General features: G+C 42.7%; 1 protein-coding gene and 1 non-coding gene across 2 annotated transcripts in view; both read left to right on the plus strand.

Moving 5' to 3' along the window:
• The window catches only part of XPO5 (exportin 5), a 630805-nt gene that overhangs the window by 546485 nt on the left and 57942 nt on the right, over nt 1-26378 (plus strand). The window contains exons 23-27 of the mRNA XM_053712755.1: nt 1894-2029; nt 2494-2592; nt 2764-2810; nt 3743-3837; nt 4105-4197. Of these exons, the coding sequence (XP_053568730.1) occupies nt 1894-2029; nt 2494-2592; nt 2764-2810; nt 3743-3837; nt 4105-4197 (470 nt within the window). The remainder of the gene's footprint in view (nt 1-1893; nt 2030-2493; nt 2593-2763; nt 2811-3742; nt 3838-4104; nt 4198-26378) is intronic.
• Nucleotides 11354-11472, plus strand: LOC128658502 (5S ribosomal RNA). Its single transcript, XR_008402194.1, has one exon. It is a non-coding gene; the product is annotated as a 5S ribosomal RNA (ribosomal RNA).

Below are 26378 nucleotides of genomic sequence, written 5' to 3' on the forward strand. Positions count from 1 at the left end.
ACTGCAGCACTTTTGTAGCCTCTCTCTCTCTCTCTCTCTCTCTCTCTCTCTGACTGTACTTGCGTAGTCTCTCACTGCAGCACTTTTGTAGCCTCTCTCTCTCTCTCTCACTGCAGCACTTTTGTAGCCTCTCTCTCTCTCTCTCTCTCTCTCTCTCTGACTGTACTTGTGTAGTCTCTCACTGCAGCACTTTTGTAGCCTCTCTCTCTCTCTCTCTCTCTCTCTCTGACTGTACTTGCGTAGTCTCTCACTGCAGCACTTTTGTAGCCTCTCTCTCTCTCTCTCTCTGACTGTACTTGCGTAGTCTCTCACTGCAGCACTTTTGTAGCCTCTCTCTCTCTCTCTCACTGCAGCACTTTTGTAGCCTCTCTCTCTCTCTCTCTCTCTCTCTGACTGTACTTGCGTAGTCTCTCACTGCAGCACTTTTGTAGCCTCTCTCTCTCTCTCTCTCTCTCTCTCTCTCTGACTGTACTTGCGTAGTCTCTCACTGCAGCACTTTTGTAGCCTCTCTCTCTCTCTCTCTCTCTCTCTCTCTCTCTGACTGTACTTGTGTAGTCTCTCACTGCAGCACTTTTGTAGCCTCTCTCTCTCTCTCTCTCTGACTGTACTTGCGTAGTCTCTCACTGCAGCACTTTTGTAGCCTCTCTCTCTCTCTCTCTCTCTCTCTCTGACTGTACTTGCGTAGTCTCTCACTGCAGCACTTTTGTAGCCTCTCTCTCTCTCTCTCTCTCTCTCTCTCTCTGACTGTACTTGCGTATTCTCTCACTGCAGCACTTTTGTAGCCTCTCTCTCTCTCTCTCTCTCTCTCTCTCTCTGACTGTACTTGCGTAGTCTCTCACTGCAGCACTTTTGTAGCCTCTCTCTCTCTCTCTCTCTCTCTCTCTCTCTGACTGTACTTGCGTAGTCTCTCACTGCAGCACTTTTGTAGCCTCTCTCTCTCTCTCTCTCTCTCTCTCTCTCTGACTGTACTTGTGTAGTCTCTCACTGCAGCACTTTTGTAGCCTCTCTCTCTCTCTCTCTCTGACTGTACTTGCGTAGTCTCTCACTGCAGCACTTTTGTAGCCGCTCTCTCTCTCTCTCTCTCTCTCTCTCTCTCTCTGACTGTACTTGCGTAGTCTCTCACTGCAGCACTTTTGTAGCCTCTCTCTCTCTCTCTCTCTCTCTCTCTCTCTCTGACTGTACTTGCGTATTCTCTCACTGCAGCACTTTTGTAGCCTCTCTCTCTCTCTCTCTCTCTCTCTCTCTCTCTCTCTCTCTCTGACTGTACTTGCGTAGTCTCTCACTGCAGCACTTTTGTAGCCTCTCTCTCTCTCTCTCTCTGACTGTACTTGCGTAGTCTCTCACTGCAGCACTTTTGTAGCCTCTCTCTCTCTCTCTCTCTCTCTCTCTCACTGTACTTGCGTAGTCTCTCACTGCAGCACTTTTGTAGCCTCTCTCTCTCTCTCTCTCTGACTGTACTTGCGTAGTCTCTCACTGCAGCACTTTTGTAGCCTCTCTCTCTCTCTCTCTCTCTCTCTCTCTGACTGTACTTGCGTAGTCTCTCACTGCAGCACTTTTGTAGCCTCTCTCTCTCTCTCTCTCTCTCTCTCTCTCTCACTGTACTTGCGTAGTCTCTCACTGCAGCACTTTTGTAGCCTCTCTCTCTCCCTCTCTCTCTCTCTGACTGTACTTGCGTAGTCTCTCACTGCAGCACTTTTGTAGCCGCTCTCTCTCTCTCTATCTCTCTCTCTCTCTCTGACTGTACTTGTGTAGTCTCTCACTGCAGCACTTTTGTAGTCTCTCTCTCTCTCTCTCTCTCTCTCTCTCTGACTGTACTTGCGTAGTCTCTCACTGCAGCACTTTTGTAGCCTCTCATTGTACTTGCGTATGTTCTCACTGTTGCTTCCTTTTCAGTTATCAGATTGTGGGTTGCTGCGGAGCCAGCATGCAACAAGATTTCTTTTCTATTCCTGACTTGGCCACTCGTTTGGTCAGCTCGGCATTTTCGAACCTGGAGAGTGTGCCTCTATACCGTTTACGACCTATTCTTCATATCCTTCCAGCAGTGCCCACTGTGGGGGTTTATCCCACTGGTACATGTGCTCACTGGCAGGGAAACGAGCATGTTTATTGGTAGAAATACGTGCAGGTCATGTGAGCTCACGGGACCATTGCATGCAGTGTGGGTAGGAATGCTTGGTGTGTACCCACAGGTCTGTGCTAATAACACACTTATAAAGAATCTAACTTTATGCTTACTGGAGGGAACACTTGGACCTTCTCGGCATACGTATGGTCAGCATGGGTACCTCTGGCAAAATGGCGGCACATGTGTTATTATGGGGGGGGGTGTTCATGTTTAATGAGTGACTGTGCATATGTACCGTATGTTTAGGTAAGTCATGCTCCACTGGGTGCAGGAGTAGAGATTGGGGATTCCATTAAGTTGTACAAGGTGAACACTACACGCTGAGCTCCTTTTTTTTCTGTTGTATTTCTTAACCATCTTGTCCACGATTATTTGTGAAGCCGCTAGTCCTGTCATGTCCACCAGAACAGTATGAGAGCCTCATGTGTCCGATCCTGGGGCCCCTTTTCAGCTACCTGTACCAAGTGAGATACTTTACAGTGTTGCCTCTTCTTGTGTCTCATCTTCATGAACTTCACCTCTCCACCACGTCATTTTCATCCCCTCCCTCTTTATGCCGATTTAAATCATTCCTTTGTTTATATCTGTGCTTAGGATATTTATGGAAATGGGTCAACTGTTTTTCTTTCTTGCAGAGGTTGTCTCATGACTGGGCGTGCTTCAATAACCGGGAACTAGTGAGGTTAGTTTGGCTCCCTTTGGTATAAACTCTGGCCATGTTTTTGGTGGTGAGGACATTACTGTTAAATGGACAGTATACGGCATTATTGGTTTCCTCTTAATGTGTTTCCAATTGCTTTTAATACCAGGGTATAAAATGTATGAGTAATTGCTTTTTAGGTTTATTGTTGTATATGAAATAGCTGTTGTTGTTTTTAAACTACAACCCATTAGAATATGATGAGCTTGCAGGAAAGTCAGATCTCATTTTATCTATTTCTGTGCACACTAATGTGTTCTTATCTTATCTCTGTCTGTATACTAAAGCCTAATTGAAAATGAACATTTATTTACTTATTTCTCCTAACCCCATTGAGCTATGTGTTCTACTTAAGATTTAGTGTCCTGTATATTTGGGAATATCACAAACAAAAGCAGTGTTTTCAAATACAAAAATAAAGGTAAATGAGCTATTTGTGAACAATTTAATACACTTCAGCTGATAAAATTGAATATTAGGAGCAAATTAAAGGGGAGAAAATATTACAGTACACTGTTCCTACAAAACAATGAAAATAAAAAAAAACTTAGTGTAAGCAGGCACAATTTTCTATAAAGGGACAACATTCTCAGTTTGTTACTTCTAAAAAGATTTCAGAATGACTTCTTTGTGTTTTATAAAAATGTATTTTCCTGTGAATTGTCCGTCCCTGTCAGATAGTTGTACAATGTCACACACTTCCGCTTTTACATGCAAAGAATATCTTTACTTGTTTGTGTACTGCTCATTCATATGTGTGATAGTGCTGTGTCCCATTAAATACATAATGTACATGAGATTTAATGACCTGGGCTTGTTGGGGAGAGGGGCTGTTGTATTTTCCTGTGATCTTGGCTATCCTTGTCTCTTGCATGATGTATTAGTGACAATCTCTTGTTCTATGTCTGCGCCAGTGATGACGATTACACTGAGGGGAGTGTTGAGTACCAAGAAATCGTGGACGATCAGCTGGTGCGAGTGGTGACCAGGGAAGTGGTGGAACTGCTTGGTGAGTCTAGGATAAGGGTTTACACCATAGATCCATAAGTTACACAAGGGCTAGAGACAAGAAGGATGGTCCATATGTGTAGGGCCCAGTGTTTCCTCAAATGACACACAAGTGCGTCCCTTTGTGCATAAATAGGAACATGTGTTTTTGGGGGGGCGAGCACTAAATGTAGATTGTACAATCATCTCCAAGAGCATTTCCAGGGCAATATCTGGCAGCTCTTTTATTTCTTTACATGAGCAGCTGTTTGTCTTGTGTTTCCCACAGTCACTTGCTGTATAACCAAGAAGAAAGCAGACAGCGTTATAACCAGCACAGGTGTGGATGGTGTGTGTAACTCCTCACAAGCAGACATGGATGGTAAGGAGACCCCAAAGGCCTTTATTATTGTGCAAACACTAACCATAAAACAGTGACCAAGGAGCCGGCTTGTCCAGTCCAAGATGACATCTTCTGCTTGTTTTACACTAATGTCCAATGCTATTTATGTATGTAACAAACGGCGCAACTGCTAATTGGTTGCAACACGCTTATTGCATTCTCTAGTGGTAGCTCCTAAGCCTACCACTAGAGAACACATAGTGATGGACACTAGTGGAAAAATGACGTTCTGTAACAAATTGTATATTTCTTCCTAAGATACGGTGAGTTTACGGCATCATCATCAATTACTGTTGGGAATATCACTCCTGGCCAGCAGGAGGCGGCAAAGAGCACCACAGCCAAGCTGTTAAAGGGACACTTTTTTTTTAACTTTTATTTATATCCAGCAATGTATACAATCATACATATTACATGTCTTTGCGCCACTCAGGGCAATACATTATATGACCATGCAAAAGATAGACACTGCATAACTAGAACAGCATTGACATTAAGTGAGATATGCTAGTATGAACTCTTCTACTGTCTACTACAGGTAATGGTTATGGTCTATAGGGTAGTTGTATACAACGTTGGGATTTTTCATTATTTTTTTTAAACATAACATGACAACACAAAACAATAATGATAAAAACAAAGAGAGAAGAAAAAAAAACACAATACTGACATAACCTCGTACCTTCTGTCACGGAAAATATATATATGTCTCCTTTGGTAACTAATGTGGAGAACCTCATAACCAAACATAATAACCAAAATATTCAAATCTATTTCAATCTGATTTTACAGCAGCATTCAAACAGAGAAAAAACAGAATAGTTCAACCAGTATTAATTTGAATGCTTTTTCCTTTTTGCTCCCACATCAATCATAGGAAGACAATTTAAATATAATAAAAAAAAAGAAATAACATCCTCCGAGCCCGCAAGGCTCCATCTTAGAAGCGGTAGCTCATAACTTTATGGGATATCTCTAAAATTCTTTATCCAGGATCCGGGAAATACTTGAAGCAAGACTAGCTCAGCAAAGCTGATAGAGGAGACAAATGGAGACAGGATCCGCTGCTGAAGTTGTAATGAATAAGTCTTAATAGTGGGTGCCCATTCTAGCAAAAATGTCTTAATTTTTTTCTCTGAGGCCTGTGATAAATGAAAGGACTCATATATAATTTGGGATTGTATCCCTTTAAGAATTACCCCTAGGCTAGGAGGCCTCTTAGCAATCCAGGATTTGAAAATATTATATCTAACAATTAATATGATGGTATTCAAAATCCGAGTCTTGGAGTCTGACATGGGATTAAGTATCAAACATATTTTATCTTTCAAAGAGAGCGAGTAAGCCCCATTATAGAGCCTATTAAACCAAATCTGGACTTTCTGCCATAGTTGTTTTATTTTAGGGCAGTGCCATAACATATGCATAAGGTCTGCTTTACCATATGAGCACCGCGGGCAATCAGCCTTTTTAAGAGGATAAAATTTCGCTAACCTAGAGGGAGATAGATAAAATTTATTCATTAATTTAACATGAGATTCTTTCCAATTTACCGACATAGGATAATTAGCTACCAATTTGAGACTACGAGAGATCTTCTCTTGATCAATTGTAGGGATACAATTTATCCATGAGTTAACCAATTTGTCGCTCAACAGGATGCCCAGTTTAGTGAGCATTATATCATAAATTAAGGAAATTGATGTGTCTCCGACTATAAATTTTTGGATACAGATCTTGACCTCGGACCACTCAGACCTAATTGAAGAATACCAGCTTTGGGAGCTAACATAATGACGGACCTGGAAATAGGCAAACCTATTTCCTGTACCTAACGAGTATTTTGAGAAAATAGTTTCCCAAGGAAGAATCTGGCATTGATCATCCAATAACTGATCAATATCCTTAAGGCCTCTGTCCTGCCACTCTAGAAATACTTTTTGGTCTGTTCCCGGCAAGAAAAGCGGGTTACCTCTTATAGGTAAAAAATCAGAAAAAAAAGGATTCAATGCTAATATGGCACAAAACTTCTGCCATGCATAAATCGGGTTTTTGAAAGATTGTAATATAGAGATGTAAGCCTAAGCCTACCACTAGAGAACACATAGTGATGGACACTAGTGGAAAAATTACGTTCTGTAACAAATTGTATATTTCTTCCTAAGATACGATGAGTTTACGGCATCTTCATCAATTACTGTTGGGAATATCACTCCTGGCCAGCAGGAGGCGGCAAAGAGCACCACAGCCAAGCTGTTAAAGGGACACTTAACCCACATTTTTTTCTTTCATGATTCAGATAGAGCATGCGATTTTAAGCAACTTTCTAATTTACTCCTTTTATCAATGTTTCTTTGTTCTCTTGCTATCTTTATTGAAAACAAAGGCATCTAAGCTTTTTTATTAGTTCAGAACTCTGGACAGTACTTTTTTTATTGATGGATGAATGTATCCACCAATCAACAAGAACAACCCAGGTTGTTCACCAAAAATGGGCCGGCATCTAAACTTACATTCTTGCATTTCAAAAAAGATACCAAGAGAGTGAAGAAAATTTGATAATAGGAGTAAATTAGAAAGTTGCTTAAAATGTCATGCTCTATCTGAATCACAAAAGAAAAAATTTGGGTTCAGTGTCCCTTTAACCCCTTAATGACCACAGCACTTTTCCATTTTCTGTCCGTTTGGGACCAAGGCTATTTTTACATTTCTGCGGTGTTTGTGTTTAGCTGTAATTTTCCTCTTACTCATTTACTGTACCCACACATATTATATACCGTTTTTTTCGCCATTAAATGGACTTTCTAAAGATACCATTATTTTCATCATATCTTATCATTTACTATAAAAAAAATATAAAATATGAGGAAAAAATTGAAAAAAACACACTTTTTCTAACTATGACCCCCAAAATCTGTTACACATCTACAACTACCAAAAAACACCCATGCTAAATAGTTTCTAAATTTTGTCCTGAGTTTAGAAATACCCAATGTTTACATGTTCTTTGCTTTTTTTGTAAGTTATAGGGCCATAAATACAATTAGCACTTTGCTATTTCCAAACCATTATTTTTCAAAATTAGCGCTAGTTACATTAGAACACTAATATCTTTCAGGAATCTCTGAATATCCATTGACATGTATATATTTTTTTTTAGTAGACATCCCAAAGTATTCATCTAGGCCCATTTTGGTATATTTCATGCCACCATTTCACCGCCAAATGCGATTAAATACAAAAAATCGTTCACTTTTTTACTAATTTTTTCACAAACTTTTGGTTTCTCACTGAAATTATTTACAAACAGTTTGTGCAATTATGGCATAAATGGTTGTAAATGCTTCTCTGGGATCCCCTTTGTTCAGAAATAGCAGACATATATGGCTTTGGCGTTGCTTTTTAGTAATTAGAAGGCTGCTAAATGCCACTGCGCACTACACGTGTATTATGCCCAGCAGTGAAGGGGTTAATTATGGAGCATGTAGGGAGCCTTTAGGGATAATTTTAGCTTTAGTGTAGTGTAGTAGACAACCCCTAGTATTGATCTAGGCCAATTTTGGTATATTTCATGCCACCATTTCACCGCCAAATGCGATCAAATTAAAAAAAAACGTTAAATTTTTCACAATTTTAGGTTTCTCACTGAAATCATTTACAAACAGCTTGTGCAATTATGGCACAAATGGTTGTAAATGCTTCTCTGGGATCCCCTTTGTTCAGAAATAGCAGACATATATGGCTTTGGCGTTGCTTTTTGGTAATTAGAAGGCCGCCAAATGCCGCTGCATTTCACACGTGTATTATGGCTAGCAGTGAAGGGGTTAATTATGTAGCTTGTAGGGAGCTTGCAGGGTTAATTTTAGCTTTAGTGTAGAGCTCAGCCTCCCACCTGAAACATGAGACCCCCTGATCCCTCCCAAACAGCTCTCTTCCCTCCCCCACCCCACAATTGTCCCCGCCATCTTAAGTACTGGCAGAAACTCTGCCAGTACTAAAATAAAAGCTATATTTGGGCTTTTTTTGTGTTTTTTTTAGCATATTTACATATGCTGCTGTGTAGGATCCCCCCTTAGCTCCCAGCCTCACTGATCCCCCACCAAACAGCTCTCTAACCCTCCCCCTCTGCCTTAATGGGCGCCATCTTGGGTACTGGCAGCTGTCTGCCAGTACCCAGTGTAGTAAAAAAAATGTGCCTTTTTATTTTTTTAAATGATCTTTTCTGTAGTGTAGCTTCCCCCCCCCCCAAGATCAACCCCCACCCCTTCCAGGTCCCTTAGCTGTTTATTTACAGCTTTAAAAACTTTATTTTTTTTTACTTTTCCCAGTTTATTTTTCTGTAGTGCAGCGGTTCCCTCCCGCTCCCGCCCCGTGCACGCGCCCGCCCGCCGCCCCCCGTGCACGCTCGCGCTCCCGCCCCTCCCGCCCCCGATCCCGCCCCCCCTCCACTCCATTCGGCACATCGATGGCCGACCACCCGCCTCCCAGACTTGCTCCCACCCACCAACGATACCGGCCACCGATGTCCGGTGCAGAGAGGGCCACAGAGTGGCTCTCTCTGCATCGGATGGCCAAGGGGGGTTATTGCAGGATGCCTCGATATCGAGGCATCACTGCAATAACCGGAAAGCAGCTGGAAGCGTGCAGGATCGCTTCCAGCTGCTTTCCAGACCAAGGACGTACGCCACACGTCCTCGGTCATTAACTGTCTTTTTTTTGAGGACGTGTGGCGTACGTCCTTGGTCATTAAGGGGTTAAGTATCACTCCCCTACCCACAAGCCCCAGTCATTCTCTTTCCCTTTGGTGCATGGAGGAGGTGAAGTTTTGGTGTCTAAGAAAATTGGATCTATTTCACTTCAATCAAGAGTTTGTTGATTTGAAAGCAGATTAGGTTTACTCTGATCTTTCCCTTCTTCAAGGATTGGGTCTAGCTGTACTCCACGTTAGTCTCTTCGGTAGGACAGTGGCAGTTAGGAACTTGTGAGGTGGGGCCTCACTGCGTTTTCTGAACATGTTGCTGCCCTTGTACAGAGTAGGTTTACTCTGATTCTTTCTTTTTTCCTCCGGTTTCTGTGAGGAGTGACTTCCTCTCATACCGGGATAAGCTGTCCTCCTGCCGGACGGCTAGATGTGCAGGTAAGTGCCTTTTGTCTTCTGGGGCTAGAAGGCTGGCACTGAAGGGGTTAAAAGCTCTATGCACCTAATTGGGACATACATCCGTTATGTAGGATGTTTCATGGTAGGGAGCAGCCACTATTTTGTGATTATCTGAGATGGGGATTATTCTTTTTAATGGAGTTTTCAAAGTTTTTTCCCTTTGTTTTATCGGTTATGGGCTGTATGTTAGATTGGAGACGTTATTGCTCTGTTTAGATGACAGGGGCTAGTCAAGCTCTGTGTCAGTGTCCCTAAGTAAGTCTGTTACAGTAGAGTTTGCTTCGCTGCATAATGTTACGCTCTTATGACTCCGTTGTCTCGCTATGCGACAGCTGACTTTCTGAGATTTTAGTTTTAAGCGTCTTGTAATTGCGCTTTGTTCTAATATCTGTAACCTTGTAGATTTCGCCATTACATTTTTGGCGGAGCAGGGAGAAGCGCGTGCTTTCTTTCTGGACTCTGTTTGTTTGGCGGGGCACATGACCTCTCTTCCGTTTGTACACGATAGCGGAGAGGTTCTGTTTTAAATATGTCGCCTGCCTTATTTACTTGGTTTACTACGTAAATTGTCTCAGATATGGTGTTGCAGGGGATTTAGAAGCGCACTTTAGTAATATGTGGCGCATTTTCCCGTTGGCGGGTCATGTGACCTGATCCTCCGCTTTGCTCTGGAGATGTTCAACTTGCTTTTTAATCAAGGAGCTGCAGGATTTCTAGCTTGGTGCCAGAGATTCATACAACGTTCTTTATTCTCTTTCCATATGTGCTTATGACTTGTGTGTTATATGCTGTTTGTTAGCTGTTTTGTGCTGCTTATCTAACCATATCTTTCTCAGGCAGACATAGGTTGAACCCTATGTCTCTTAAAGGGACACTTAACCCAAATGTTTTCTTTTGTGATTCAGATAGAGCAGCAATTTTAAGCAACTTTCTAATTTATTCCTATTATCAAATTTTCTTCATTCTCTTGGTATCTTTATTTGAAAAGCAAGAATGTAAGTTTAGATGCCGGCCAATTTTTGGTGAACAACCTAGGTTGTTCTTGCTGATTGGTGAATAAATTCACCCACCAATAAATAAGTGCTGTCCAGTGTGCTGAACCAAACATTGGCTGGCTCCTTAGCTTAGATGCCTTCTTTTTCAAATAAAGATAGCAAGAGAATGAAGAAAAAATGATTATAGGAGTAAATTAGAAAGTTGCTTAAAACTGCTGCTCTTTCTGAAACACGAAAGAAAAAAATTGGGTTCAGTGTCCCTTTAAGGTTTATGCTGTTCAGGCAATGCCACAGCTTCCTCCTTATTCGTCCCAAACCTTATGGGAGTCACATGTAGTGCCCTGCGGTTCCTATTAATCTCCTGGAGGAGTTATTTGCCTGCAGAAAATAATGCCCAGGTATCTTCTGCAGTATCTGCCATTATCTGCTTTTCCTATTCTAAGCGAAATCGCAAGAGGAACTTTAAAGATTCAGATAGTAAGGTCTCTGTCCCACCTGCTGCTACTCAGGTTGTTTTCCTCATAGAGATAAGGAGGATAGGTCGGTAGCATCTGAGGGCAAAACCTCAGATTTGGACAGTTTAATTCCTTCATCTGATACTGAAGTGGTAATCCTTCAGATTTATACTTGAACACCTCGTGTATTGTTAAAGGAGGTTTTGACTACTTTGGACGACACCAATATTTTGTCGTTGTCAACCCTGTGATGTCGAGTAAATTTATCATTTGCTAGGATTCCTTGTGGAAGTTTTCATGTTTCAGACTGTGCAGAGGGTTTCGTTTCACAGGCATGGGAGAAGTCAGGCGCACTGTGCCTAGAGTAGGAGGAGATTTTCTATGATCCCTATAGAGGATAGACTGCTCCTTTAAGGATCATGGATAAGCTGGAAGCTTATTTGGAGATTTGTATCGCCACTGGTTCAAGTGTGGCATCTCTTAGGTGCTGTGTCTTGTCTGATACCAATTGGTAGAGACTTTTTTGAGTCTACCGCCACACTGCCCTGAATGCACCTGATCCCGTCTAATCTCGGAAGTTAAGCAGGGCCAGGCCGGGTCAGTACCTGGGTGGGAGACCGCTTGGGAACACCAGGTGCGGTAGGCTGAAAGATCCAAGACAGAATTAGGCTTTAAGTTAGCTAATTCTTTCCTCTGTTACTTCCATGCAAGTCATTTGGCTAGGAGCCAAAAACTATCTCTCAGGGCGTAGTGGTTTTTTCTTGGTTGGATTTTTCATAAAAAGATACAGCTTTTAACACTCCTTACAAGGATAAGACCTTATGTTTCTAACATTGCTGGGTCTTTTTTTCGCCTAGCTAGTAACATAGACCTTAAGGACGTCAGAGAGAGTCCTGTTGCTGGGTGTATTTCAGCATGAAGGGCTTGCCCCCGGTCAAGGTTTAGGTAAGTGGGGGGGGCTGTATTCTCTGCTTTCTTTAAGCATGGATACGAGAGGTCATAGTATCTCGGTGCTCCTTATACCTTCCTCTCTGACTTTTAGACTTAAAGTGTCCTTGCAAGTTTTCTCGTGGTACAGTTCCTTCCGACCATTGACCTAAAGGACGCGTATCTTCTAGTTCCTGAGTTTTGCCTTTCTGAAAGACTCGTTCAGTTGGTAGCGCTTCTCTGGACAACATTTTTTTTTTTTTTTTTTATATATTATTTTTATTGAGATAAGAATGGCTTTTACATTACAGTCATATCAGAAAAGATACAATTTACACATGACATGTAGGGATAAACAAACAACAACCAAATACATTACATCATGTGGAAACATCAACACATAGCAAACCGTCATGACATGATATTCTGTATACCTCATTTTTTTTTCCTGTTGGTTCATAATGTCCTCCAAGCAGACAGGTCCACTTAAGGGACCAGAGACTTTGGTCAGCCACTGAGGACACATTTATAAAGCTAATATCAAGAAGTCCAGTGTCAATGTGTATAGAGTAGCGGCAAACTTTGAAATCTGTAAACGACAACAAAATATAGAAGTACAGGAGGGCACCTAAATTACTCTTAAATAATGTCAATTAGCATCTAACACGATAAACTGGTCCCCAGTTGCCACTGTAAGTGTAGTTAGACATTAACACTGAACATTGGTAATAACATACACAATAATAAAACTATTAGTCCAGGCAATCTTCCGATAACCAGGAAATCATAAACACAGCAAATTTCTTGTACTAGGACCCGAAGAACCTATTTAAGGAATATAGGAGAAAACTTAGTTCCGGTTTTACAGACTAGGCAGAGGCTACATAACTCTGCCAAAAGGAATGCGGAGGGGGAGGTATTAAACCATTACCGCATTAGAGTGACGGGGGGGGGGCGGAGATTATTATAGTAATAGTGTACTCCTTCATTGCTGGCCCACATATCATACATTTAAAGCAACTCTATCAATAGTGAGAAAATGAAAAAGGAAAAAAAAAAAAAAAAGATCTAGAAGCAGCTATACCTCAAGAGCTCCCAAGTTGAGCAGCGACTTACAAGCTCTGCATAATGCTATTTAGATATTTTGAGTGAAAGTGACCCAAGAGAGAACTAAATGAGAGTACAAACTTGACATCCAAGACAATGTAATAGGGACAATGACTTCTAGATGTACTACTATAGGCACGGCAGGTGAACACTAACAATACGTGACAGAAGTACATCAGCAATCAGGAGGAGCAGCATACAATGTGAACAATATAAACAATAGTAGCTCCCATAACTAAGCTCCTACACATCTACTTTTCAGTACAGATAAGTATATTTACAGCATTGCTGAGGTATGACACTGACCCATATGCCCATATATACTGAAGGGTGGCCTCACTCTTTATAAGACATCGAATCTATATTCTATGGGAAGCTGAATGTACAAAGCTTACTTTACAATCATATAAAAAGGGGAGCAGTCAATAAGTCACAATCTCCGAGCTGCATACAGGAAGTAGACCAGTCAGCCATAGAGAAGGATCATGCAAAGCATTATGCGTATCATATTGACGTTATTAGTTATCAGGTTTAATGCCTAATATCACACACCAAGCTCAGCAGAGACCATTCAGAGTATGCTTCTAAACTATCCTTAAAATATTAAGATGACTGTAGATAGCGTGCGACTGCTTAAGACTATCTGTGAGCAAAGAGTACACCAGCATACAAAGGAGTAATCATGAGGCCAGAAGGGAATGTACACACTCCAAACATAAAGGAATCAGAAGCAAAACATTTTTCACTATAATAAGAGAGAAGTAGGATATAAAATGCTTACTACACCGTTCACATTATAAGTCCGTCCATATAATAAACTTGAGAAAAAAAAAGAAAACTTGGTAGACTGAAGAGGGGTTGTGTTATCCTTGGTAAGTGGTGGGAGCCAGATCTTCATAACAGAGTTTTAGCTCGTCTCCCGTGTGCGCCTTTGTCTTAACCTTTTTCCCATTCTCACGACTATTACGGTGCATAAATAAATCACACCGGCTTGTGGGTCTCTGCCAGCTAGTAGGATGTATTGCAAGCCCTCTGAAACCCTCACTGTTGCTCTGGATAGGCACGGGTCACACTCTGGGGAGCCGGCCGCACTCCTCCAAGCGCCAAACCGCAACCCGCTCTGAGCATTTTCCTCTTCTGCACGAATCTGCAAAATCATAGCAGCTCCACTGCCGCGCACGCTCTCATCTTGTTTCCTGGAGGCTTTGACTTCCACAGCTGGGCCACATCTCTGGAGGACCAATTCAACAGGAGTTTTGGCTCACATCTCAGCTCCCAGAGACTCCATTCTATCTCAGCATCAGCTGGCTGCAAACAAATGGGTACGTAGGAGGGGGATCCTTCATTGGTCATCCTCAAATTCAAAGCTGCGCCTGATGAGTTCTTGCTAGACTTCAAATCCTCTCTCACAGCATTCACAGACATTATAATGCCATCTAGCCTCTGGCAAACCCCTCTCTCGAACTCCTCCATGTAAGTCCGCAGTACAGCAAATAGCTTCTCCATAGTAGTAGGAGAAGGGTCTAGTGCAGCTCAGAGACTGCTATGCTATATATCACAGTGCTCGGAGGTCTTCAGCAATAATTAGGCCCAATCGGCGTCATAAATCCTCGTTCTCCTCAATTCTGGGGAATCCGCTCTAAATTCCCCCAAATAATTGACTAGGCAGTTGCAGGGTATAGCCAGAATATGTAAATCTCATTTAGGTAAGGCTTAGACTCAATAAATCCAGTAAAATAGATGCCGTTTCTCGGAGCTCCAGCACTGTATGTCCGTTCTGTTTGGGCGCTAGCTCCGCCCCCCTCTGGACAAAATTTGGTTCAGGTGCTGTATCTTTTAAGACAATCCCTCATTTGAGGATTTTATTGTCTTGTCATGTTTCCACGGATGGGAAGTAGATCTGGAAATGAGTTCCCTTGTTCCATCGACAGGGGTTGTTTTCTATGGACAATAATATTTTCCCTATCTTTGATAATCTCTCTGACGGAGATTAGATATCCAAGATCTCCGTCAGAGTTTAAGGCTCGGCCATCTGTGACTCAGCGGATGGAGGTAATGGTCTACTGGCTGTCTCCATGGACATGTTCCCCTTGTTTGGTTCCATTTGTGAGCTCTGCAGTTTTGCATGCGCAGGCGATGAAAAGGGGATTGTTTAGATTGTCTTAGAGGATAGATCTAGTTCAGTCGGGAAGAATCTCTCTTTCATGGTGGTGGTGGTCTTAGGAGCATCTGTCTTAGGGCACGTGCTTCTGGAAATCTTCCTGGGCGTTTGTGAATACAGACGCCGGCCTTCTGGGCTGGAGTGCAGTTTGGGACTCGTTTTAGGCGCAAGGACTATGGACTCGAGAGGAGTCTGCTCTCCCCATAAACGTCTTGGAGTGGAGAGCAATCTTCAAAGCTCTGATGGCCTGGCCACAGTTTTCCTTAGCCGTTTTATCAGGTTCCAGTAGGATATTTTCTCTTCAGGGGATTACATCTACTTCCAGGAAGTTGGTGGCGTGGATTTTCTGTGTAAGCGGAAGCTCACAATTGCTGTCTGTCATCCTCTTTCCAGGGGTGGTCAACTGGGAATCGGATTTCTGAACAGAAAGATATTTAATCCAGGGAGTGGTTCTCTCCATCCGGAGGTGTTCTCTAGGTAAACCCTCAAATGGGGCTTTTTCAGAGTTGGCGCTTGAGGGTTTTTCGGCAGAACGCCAAGCTTCCAAAGTATGGTTCAAGGTCTAGGGATCCACAGACCGTCCTGGTGAATGTTCTAGTGGCTTTTCCTGGGATTTCAATCTGGCATCCCTGTTTACTCAGTTTTTTTTCCTTACACGAGTCATTGCTTGTGTCATATTGGAGAGAGCTTCAGTAATTCTGATAGCTCCTGCTTAACCTCGCAGGTTCGGGTATGCAGACCTAGTGGAGATGTCGTCTCTCCCACTTTGGAGATTGCCTTTGAGGAAGGACCTTCTAATTCAGGGTTTTTTCCTTCAACCAAATCTCATTTCTCTGAAGCTGACTGCTTGGAGATTGGATGCTTAGTTTGGTTTAAGCATGGGTTTTCTGAGTAGGTCATTGAGACCATGGTTTTTGGCTTGTAGACTGTTGATACATTTATCATAAGATATGGCGTAAATGTCCTTATTGGTGTGAATCCAAAGTCTACTCTTGGTGTAGGGTCAGGATTTTTGGGATTTTCTTTCTCTAGGAAGATCTGGAGAAAGTTTCGTCAGTCAGTACTCGGAAGAGTCAGATTGCTATTGTATGACTAGCGTCTGGCAGAGTGTCAGATGTGCATTCTTTTTGTCAGGCCTTGGACAGATTCAGGCCTATGTTTCAGTCTGTTCCTTCTTGGAGCTTTATCCTTGTTCCTATAGTTTTGCAGCACACTCCTTTTGAGTCATTGCATTCCATGAATATCTGGGAAGATTTTGTTTCTTCTTGCTTTCTTTGCTGTGCAGAGGGTCTCAGGACTCTCAGCTCTGCAGTGTGAATCGTCTTATCTTACCTTTCATTCCGATAAGGTGGGTTTTCATACTTAGGATTCCTTCCTAAGTGGTTTCGGACAGAAATATTAATCAGGAATTTGTTGTTCCTTCTCTATGTCCTAATCCTCCTTCTCATGAAGAATGTTTGTTGCACAACTTGAATGTTGTCCATGCTTTAATATTTTATTTTTAGGCAACTCGCTGAAAAGAATTTTCGCCAGCCTTCTGCCCTGTGTGTTTGTTTCTCTGGGAAACGTAAGGGTCAGAAAGATTTTGCTTCATCTCTTGGAGAAGTATTATTGTTTTACTTTGAAACTGCTTTCAGCAGCTTCTTGAGAGAATTACAGCTCATTCCACGAGAGCTGTCTTCTCTTCTTGGGCTTTCAAAAATGAAACTTCTGTGGCACAGATTTGCAGGGCCGCAACTTGGTCCTCTTTTTGTATTTTATTTTCAAATTTTATAAATTTGATACTTTTGCCTCGGCTGAGGTTTCTTTGGGTTAAAGGTTCTTAAAGCGGTGGTGCCTTCTGTTTAGGTTCCCTGTCTTGTCCCTCCCTAATCATCTGTGTCCCCAAGCTTAGAGATTGGTTCCCAACAGTAATTGATAATGATGCTGTGGACTCACCATATCTTAGGAAGAAAACAAAATGTATGCTTACCTGATAAATTTATTTCTTCCGGATATGGCGAGTCCACGGCCCGACCTTTTTTTTCCAGGACAGATATTTTTGTCTAAACTTCAGGCACCTCTACATCTTGTGTTACTCCTTTTTTCTCCATTTCCCTTCGGTCGAATGACTGGGGGTTGTGGGAAGGGAAGTGATACTTAATAGCTTGGCTGTGGTGCTCTTTGCCTCCTCCTGCTGGCCAAGAGTGATATTCCCAACAGTAATTGATGATGATGCCGTGGACTCACCATATCAGGAAGAAATACATTTATCAGGTAAGCATAAATTTTGTTTTTTTGCATCAGAGTGTCCCTTTAAATCAGATAAGTATCACAAATGTATGTACATACACAGGCCCAGTAACGCACATTAGACTCCCACAGAGTGAGCAAATGGGTGTATAGAAGGAAGGAAGGACAAGGGAGCGGGTAGGGGTACACACTTGTTTTTTTATAGAACAATTCACAGGGCTGGTGGGTAGAGCTTAGCATTGGTGAAAACCTCTCAGAAGCCTAACAAAGGTGCCTTATCAAGGAATAAATAAATCAAAATGTGAGGAATTGTGCACCATCAACATCCAAAAATAAGTGTATAAGTAAAACGTCCCTCTTAGGACAGAAGAGTGAAAATTAAACTTTCATGACTCGGAGGATGCACTTCTGCTATCAAATTTGCTTCATTCTTTTGGCATCCTTTACTCCAGCAATGCACTGAGAGCTTGCTGAGCACATCAAATGAGCAAATGACAGCTTGCTCCTAGTAATGCATTACTGCTCCTAGGTCTTCACTTTAAAAAAAGATACTAAGAGAGCCAAGAAAATGTGAATTGGAAGGTTGTATAAAATGACATTCTCTATCTGAATCATGACTTTGCTGTGCCTTTAATACATTTAATGAGGATATTTTCTAAAAGCGTTCAGTAAGTGCCTTAAGGTAAGTGTTTCTACGTCCTGCAATAACCTCACAAATGGAAACAAGCCGTACGTCTCACATGGGAAGAGCTGATGACCTTAGCGTTACTTCTCTCTTTAAAACCCTGTGTCTGTTAGCAAGTTAAGGATCTGCGTTACAACTGTATTGAACAGATTTATGGTGGCAGTTTAGCTAAACTTAGTAACTCGTCTGTAAAATACGATGATTTGCACTTATGTTAATTAGATTCTTAGTAAAATATTTTCAGATGATGCAGATATCCCAGCTGCAACTGCACCAGTTATGCGCTATGATTTTATTAAATCTACACTGGCCAGCAGGAGGAGGCAAAGAGCACCCCAGCAGAGCTGTTAAAGGGACACTAAACCCAAAATTTTTCTTTCGTGATTCAGATAGAGCATGAAATTTTAAGCAACTTTCTAATTTACTCCTATTATCAAATTTTCTTCATTCTCTTGGTATCTTTATTTGAAATGCAAGAATGTAAGTTTAGATGCCGGCCCATTTTTGGTGAATAACCTGGGTTATTCTTGCTGATTGGTGGATCAATTCATCCACCAATAAAAAAGTGCTGTCCAGAGGTCTAAACCAAAAAAAGAAGCTTAGATGCCTTCTTTTTCAAATAAAGATAGCAAGTAAACGAAGACAAATTGATAATAGGAGTAAATTAGAAAGTTGCTTAAAATTGCATGCTCTGAATCGTGAAAGAAAAACATTGGGTTCAGTGTCCCTTTAAGTATCACTTCCCTTACACATAACCCCCAGTCATTCTCTTTACCTTGATTCACGGGAGGATGTGCGAAGATGCTGTCTGAAGATTTTAATCCTTTAATGGGTACTTTTCCCTACAAGCAAGAATTAGGGGCTATGCTGTCAATCTCTTTAGTAAGAGTAATGGTGGCTTTTAGCATTTAGAAGGCAGTAAGGTTGTCCTTGATTTATTTCTTACAGTATGCTACCCCTTTTGATAGAAAACCATGGTTGGTTACTCTGTTTTTCTTTTTCTAACAGGTTCCTGACAGATGTTGGTGAATCAGTCACACTTAAGAAGCTGTTTCCTACCCTACAGCCGGATCCACAGGTTAAGTGCTCTTGCCTTCTAGGTTTTGAGGGCAGCACTCCAGAGGTTAATCCTCAGTGGATCTTTGAATGGGACACAACTAAGTCCTGTCCTTTAGGAATTTATTTCTGGGCAGTTTGTTTCATGTAGGCACTTAAAATGTGTTTTTTATTTACTAAGAAAGGGTTACTGCTTTACCCTTCATTTATTGAGGCTGACTCTGACTGGATATATTGGCAAACAGATACCTGTTTGAGATTTTCTTATTTGGCTTATTGGTCACGTATATAGGAATCTCAGGGGACTGGTTAGTTTTTCAAATCGCTTTTATTTTGCGTTCTTTGTATCTGTTAGTTATTTTTTATGTGTGCTCACATGACAGTATGCTCTCTGGCCTTCCGGATTTATCGCTTCAAAGAGAGAGGAGCTGCGTATCGTTTGTGAGCTGGGATTAGTTACGCTCACGTGACCCTCGCTTCCAGGTCTTACTACGCATACCGACTTGGAGAGCAGAGCTCTGTGCTGATTGAGAGCTGGGTTTTAGAAGTTTCTAAGGCAGTATGAATCTACTGACAGTCAGATAGACTAGATAGAGGCCATCGTTCTCATCTGTGTCCGGTTACTAGTGGGTACACCTGGTCCCAACGTGGTGTTACCTCAGCAAGACTAAGGATATAGAGGTGGTAACTGTACTCTCTACTATATTGTCTGTGGGAGTATATAATTTCATTTATCATTTCAATTCTGTGGGAATTAAGATTTTTTCCTAAGAAGTTAATTTTGAAAAATGTTTGCTTTGTTTGGAGGCTCAGATAGTGCCCCCTGTGTAATTTTGTTCTTCATGTTTAAATAAGAGTCTAAAGACAAGATTTCCTCTCCTGAGTCTCTCTCTCAGGATAATGTTGTCCATGCCATGCCTCTAATTTCCCCTCAAACGTCCCCATACTGTTTCACAAGAAGAGCCCTGCAGTTCCTCTCAACATCCTCCTGGGGGTGTTTATTTACATGGGGATTTTGCTGTGCAGATAACATCTGCTGTTTCGGCAGCCTTATCAGCCTTTCCTGTCGCTGGTAAGTGAAAGAGGAAAAACAAAAATATTTCTGTTGAGTACTGACTCTGCTAAGGCTGCGCTAGTCAGTCTTTCTAAGTTATCTGATGAAGATCATACCTCAGTGGCGTCTGAGGGTGAGTTGCCAGATTCTGATACTTTAGTAACCAATTCTGCAGATTCAGAGGAGATTAATTTCAGATTTAAGTTAGAACACCTCCGGGTACTATTGAAGGAGGTCCTTGCTACTTTGGAAGAATCCAACGCGTCTTTCGCTGATAATCCAAAGAAGTCTAGTAAACTTAACAGGGTATTTGATGTACCTTCATCTGTGGAAGTGTTTACTGTTCCAGACTGTATGACAGATATCATAGCTCAGGAATGGGATAAACCAGGGATTGCTTTTTTCCCCATCCCCTGTTTTTAAAAAGATGTTAACTGTTGCTGATTTTAAACGTGACTCGTGGCACACAGTGCCCATGGTAGAGGGAGCTATCTCTACTCTTGCCAAGAGAACTACTATTCCTATTGAAGATAGTTGTTCTTTCAAGGATCCCATGGATAAGAAGCTTGAGGCTTTTTTGTACATTCATCAGGGATTTCAGTGGCAGCCTGTTGCTAGTATTGCTACAGTTGCGGGGGCAGCTGTCAGGGTTTTTTCCTGACTTGTTTGCCATGTGCTGCTGGCAGCCATTTTACTCACCTCTCTTGCTGACTTTGGTGCATTCTGGGAGATGCTGCTCACTTCCTGCACTTCCTTTTATGGCCAGACTGGTTTACATCATCCATGTGAGACAGGATGCAGTCTCTGAATTGTGATGTCATCACTTATTATTTAAAGGGCCTTTGTTCAGTATGCTTTGCCCTTGCGTTGTCTCAGACCTGTTTGTGAGAGCTCCTGTGTATTACCTGGCTGTCTAATGTCCCTCCTGGTTCCTGATCTCTGGCTTGTTCCTGACTCTGCTGTTCTCCTTGTTCCTGATTCCGGCTCGTCTCACTACTCGCTTTGGCTCCTGACTCGGCTTGTCTGACTACCAGCTCTGGTTTTGATTCCTGGCTTGTTATTTGACTTGTGGACTTTTTATTATTTTTTGCTATTAATAAAGGTGTGATTATTTTTGCACTTCCTAGACGTTTTTGACAAGGTGCGTGCCGGTACGTTGCCTCCTCACTGGTCTTAGGATTGTGCCATAGACCTGCAACCCGGAGCCATTCCTCCTCGGGGCCAGGTTTACCCTCTGTCTGTTGCAGAGAATTGTGCTATGGAGGAGTATGTTGCCGATGCTCTGTCGCGGGGGATCATCCGCAAATCCTGCTCTCCTGCATGGGCTGGCTTCTTCTTTGTGAAGAAAAAGGGTGGCGAGTTAAGACCATGCATCGATTATAGGGGGTCTTAATCGTCTTACCATTAAGAATGCTTACCCTATTCCGCTCATTACGGAACTCTTTGATCGCCTCAAGGGAGCTACGGTCTTTACTAAACTTGATTTGAGAGGAGCGTACAATCTCGTTAGGATCAAGGAGGGCCATGAATGGGAAACAGCATTTAAAACCAGGAGCGGGCATTATGACTATCTTAGAGAACAAATACTAAGCTTTAGGGCTTAAAGATAGAGAGGGTGCCGTGAGGCCAAAAATATCAAACCACCAAGTGTTTTAACATATAAAATAATTTATTATAATACAAATATATAATAACCTAAAAAGGGACGTCTCCCTATATAATCTAAAAAACTAAAAGCAATTGATATATACTCGTGCCATAGAATGAAAATGAGGCATATACAAAACAAATTGCAAGTTCTATTGATATACGGTAACTGCACCCAACTGATGATTTATAAAACAAAAGATAATGTCCAGATTTGGAAGGCTCAGGACCGTATGTGACAAATCCAAAACAGAAAAGTTAGTTAACACACTGTTAGAAAGTTAATCTTGCATGGAGTACAGAGGTAAAGTTCAAATTCTAATGAGCGTATGAATAGTGTATAAGATGGTAGTTCATTTCATACTCACAAAAAACACACTTGAGAATCACATAAAAAAAGGGATTGGATAGCAGTACTTTACCACTTTTCCTGCGTGTTCTGTGTCGGTCAAGGCTTGGACCTCTAAGGCGACCGCAGCCGCTCTCCTGAGATGCACTCTGCAAACCCACACACTTGCTGGATGGCGTCTGACGTCACGCCTTGTCCGTTGCTTCTCAATGAGAAAAATGACAGCGCGCTAGCAATCAGCTGTCTGGAAGTTTCAAAGTGATGGCAAAGATAGCAGATATTGTATGCTTCAGCCCTGTGTCATACACTTAGGCTCACGTAAAGTGGGGTATTCAAATTCCTCCTCACTTCAAATATTGTAGCTGGAAATTAACCCGGGTTAAAAAGCTGGATAAAGTAGTACTGGTAATGAAGCTGCAGTGTCACATAAACAAGCGACGCGTTTCGCCCTCCCTTGGGCTTTATGCTGTTTTCCAGGAATTTATTAATGATGTCCTACGAGATATGTTGCAACAGTGTGTTGTGGTGTACTTAGACAACATCCTGGATCCTGACAAGTTATCTGCAGTTCTGCAGTGGCCTCGTCCAGTTGGTCTTCGGTCTATTCAACGGTTCGCCAATTACTATAGGAAGTTTATTAAAAACTTTTCTTCCTTGGTCAAACCTATCACAGACATGACCCGTAAAGAGAATGATCCACTCCATTGGTCACCTACTGCCATTAAGGCCTTTGATAGTCTTAAGACTGCCTTAAGACTGCCTTCGCTGCCGCTCCAGTTCTGGCTCATCCTAACCCTGTCCTGCCTTTCGTTCTTGAGGTCGATGCGTCTGAGACTGGAGTAGGTGCCCTCTTGTCTCAACATCCTACGCCTGACGGTTCCTTGCATCCGTGTGGTTTCTTCTCTAAGAAATTGTCTCCAGCGGAGTGCAATTATGAAATTGGCGACAGGGAATTACTGGCCATAATTTTGGCACTCAAGGAATGGAGGCATCTTCTCGAGGGTACTAGCGTGCCAGTGCTCATTCTTACTGACCACAAGAATTTAACTTATCTATCTGAAGCAAAACGTTTGTCGCCCCGACAGGCCAGATGGCCGCTATTTTTGTCTCGATTTAATTATGTGGTCTCCTACCTGCCTGGTAGTAAGAATGTTAGGGCTGATGCCCTCTCTCGACAATTTTCGACTCTGTCCAAGGAGGAGTCTGTACCTACTCCTGTTATACCTCCTGACCATATTTTGGCTACCATACGTACTAATTTGACTTCTCCCTTGGGGGAGGTGATCCTGGCTGCACAAACCAATGCACCGCCTGAGAAACCTAGTGGTAAGTGTTTTGTTCCTGAGAATTTTCGAACTAAACTTTTGCACACTTACCACTATCCTAAAGCCGCAGGTCACCCAGGCAAGAACCAAATGATTTGGTCTGTCACTCGACAATTCTGGTGGCCAGGTCTTCGTTCTGATGATGCTGCGTATGTTGCCTCCTGCTCAGTTTGTGCACAGAATAAGACTCCTCTACGTCTTCCTGTGGGTCTTCTTCAACCTATTGCTAATGGTGAGCGTCCTTGGACACATCTTTCCATGGACTTCATTGTCGAGCTCCCTGTTTCCAATAGCAATACTGTTATCCTTATGGTGGTTGACCGTTTTTCTAAAATGTCACATTGCATTCCCTTGATGAAGCTGCCTACCGCTCAGGAGCTTGCTTCAATTTTTTCCCGGGAGGTCTTCCGTTTACATGGGTTACACAAGGAGATAGTGTCGGACCGGGGTAGTCAGTTTATCTCCAGATTTTGGCGTTCCTTTTGTGCTCAAATGGGGATCCAGCTTTCCTTCTCCTCAGCATATCACCCTCAATCCAATGGGGCTGCGGAACGGTCTAATCAAGCTCTGGAACAGTTCCTCCGTTGCTATGTCTCAAATCACCACAATAATTGGTCTGAACGGTTACCTTGGGCAGAGTTTGCTCGTAATAGTGCTATTAATGCTTCCTCCAAGTTATCCCCGTTCATGGCGAATTATGGGTTTCAACCATCCTTGTTGCCCAATTCATTCATGTCTCAGGGTATTCCGGCTTTGGAGGAGCATCTCCGGCAACTCCGTTCCACGTGGGTGCAGATTCAGGATTGCCTTCATCGTTCTATGCAGCGCCAAAAGTTCCATGCTGATCGTAGACGTCTGCCCGCACCTTCCTACCAGGTTGGTGAGAGAGTTTGGCTGTCCTCCCGCAACTTGAACCTTCGTGTGCCTTCCAATAAATTGGCTCCCCGTTATGTTGGTCCTTTTCGAATACTCCGACGGGTTAATCCTGTGGCCTACGCTCTTGACCTTCCTCGTGCTATGCGCATCTCCAAAGTTTTTCATGTCTCCCTCTTGAAACCATTGGTTTGTAATCGGTTTACCACTGTGTTGCCTCGTCCCCGTCCTATCTTTGTTAACAACCATGAGTAGTATGAGGTCAGCAGCATTATTGACTCTCGTATGTCCAGGGGCCGTGTACAGTATTTGGTTCACTGGAGGGGCTACGGTCCGGAGGAGCGTTCTTGGGTTCCCTCCTCTGATGTTCATGCTCCCGCCCTCCTCCGTGCCTTCCATGCCCGTTTCCCCAATAAGCCTTTTGTCCTCCCGCGGGGGAGGGGTCGTTGAGGGGAGGGTACTGTCAGGGTTTTTCCCTGTTGTGTTTGCCATGTGCTGCTGGCAGCCATTTTACTCACCTCTCTTCCTGACTGGGTGCATTGTGGGGGATGCTGCTCACTTCCTGCACTTCCTTTTATGGCCAGACGGTTGTGCATCATCCATGTGAGATAGGATGCAGTCTCAAAATTGTGATGTCATCATTTATTATTTAAAGGGCCTCTGTTCAGTATGCTTTGCCTTTGCGTTGTCTGAGACCTGTTTGTGAGAGTTCCTGTGTATTACCTGGCTGCCTGACGTCCTTCCTGGTTCCTGATCCCTGGCTTGTTCCTGACTCTGCTGTTCTCCTTGTTCCTGATTCCGTCTAGTCGGACTATTCGCTTTGGCTCCTGACTCGGCTCGTCTGACTACCAGCTCTGGTTTTGACTCCTGGCTTGTTATTTGACTTGTGGACATTTTATAATTTTTTGCTATTAATAAAGGTGTGATTATTTTTGCACTTCTCGTCTCAGTCTGATTCCTGGCACCCTGACACCCGCCCAGGGGCAGATTTATCCTGTCAAGGTTATCTGCTAACCAGGTAATGTGAGAGGCCTTCTTCCCTGGGAGTGATTGTTCTTGTTGAGTGATTGTTCCAGTGGGCAGAGTCCCACGATTGTCTCCTATCTGCCATCCATATCCCAGGGGTGGACACCCGGAAAGCTGATTTTTTTTGAGCAGGCAGACCTTTCATCCGAGGGAGTGGGCTCTCCATCCGGAGGTATTCTCAATTATAACCCTTAGGTGAGGGGTTCCGGAGTTGGATCTGATGGCGTTGTGTCAGAACACCAACTTCCAAGTACGGTTTAGGATCAAGAGATCCACAAGCCGTTCGGATAGATGCTCTGACAGTTTCTTGGAACTTTGGTCTAGCATACCTGTTTCCTCAGTTTGATCTACTTCCATGAGATATTGCTCGTATCAAACAGGAGAGAGCGTCTGTATTTCTAATAGCTCTTGCCTGGCCTCGCAGGATCTGGTTTGCGTCTCTGGTGAAGATGTCAACTCTTCCACCTTGGAGGTTACCTCTGAGGAAGGACTTTCTACTTCAGGGTCTTTTCCTCCACACAAATCTAGATTCTCTCACGCTGACTACTTGGAGATTGATCGCCTATTTTTAGCTAGGTGTGGCTTCTCTGAGAAGTTAATTGATATCATGCTTCAGGCTTGTCACTGGATTTACCATAAGGTATGGTGTAAATAGCTTTATTGGTGTGAATTGAAAGGTTTCTCTTGGAACAGGGTAAGGGTACCCTGAAATTTGTCATTCTCTAGGAGTGCCTGGAGAAAGGTTTGTCAGTGAGTACTCTGAAGGGTCAGATTTCTACACTGTGTATGTTTTTACTCTGTTCTGCCAGATATTCAATCTTTTGTTTGGGCCCTGGTCAGAATTAGGCCTATGTTAAAACCTGTCGCTAATGTTTTTTTATCTAATATTTTTCAAGTCTGCCTAATATATATATTTATAAATCCCTACCGTTTAGATGTTGACTCCTCCCAAACCTTATTTCCTGCTTTTATTGTCTGTGAGGTATAGAGCGGTCCCACCCGCTCTCTACCTCTCACAAGCGCGTTCATGAAGCTCCGTTTACCTGAGAATCTGTTCTTCTGCGCATGCGCTAATCGGTGAAGCTAGGCAGATATAAAGAAAATAAGAAT

Source organism: Bombina bombina, chromosome 4, assembly GCF_027579735.1.
Source record: "Bombina bombina isolate aBomBom1 chromosome 4, aBomBom1.pri, whole genome shotgun sequence".
In the NCBI taxonomy this organism is placed as follows: domain Eukaryota; kingdom Metazoa; phylum Chordata; class Amphibia; order Anura; family Bombinatoridae; genus Bombina; species Bombina bombina.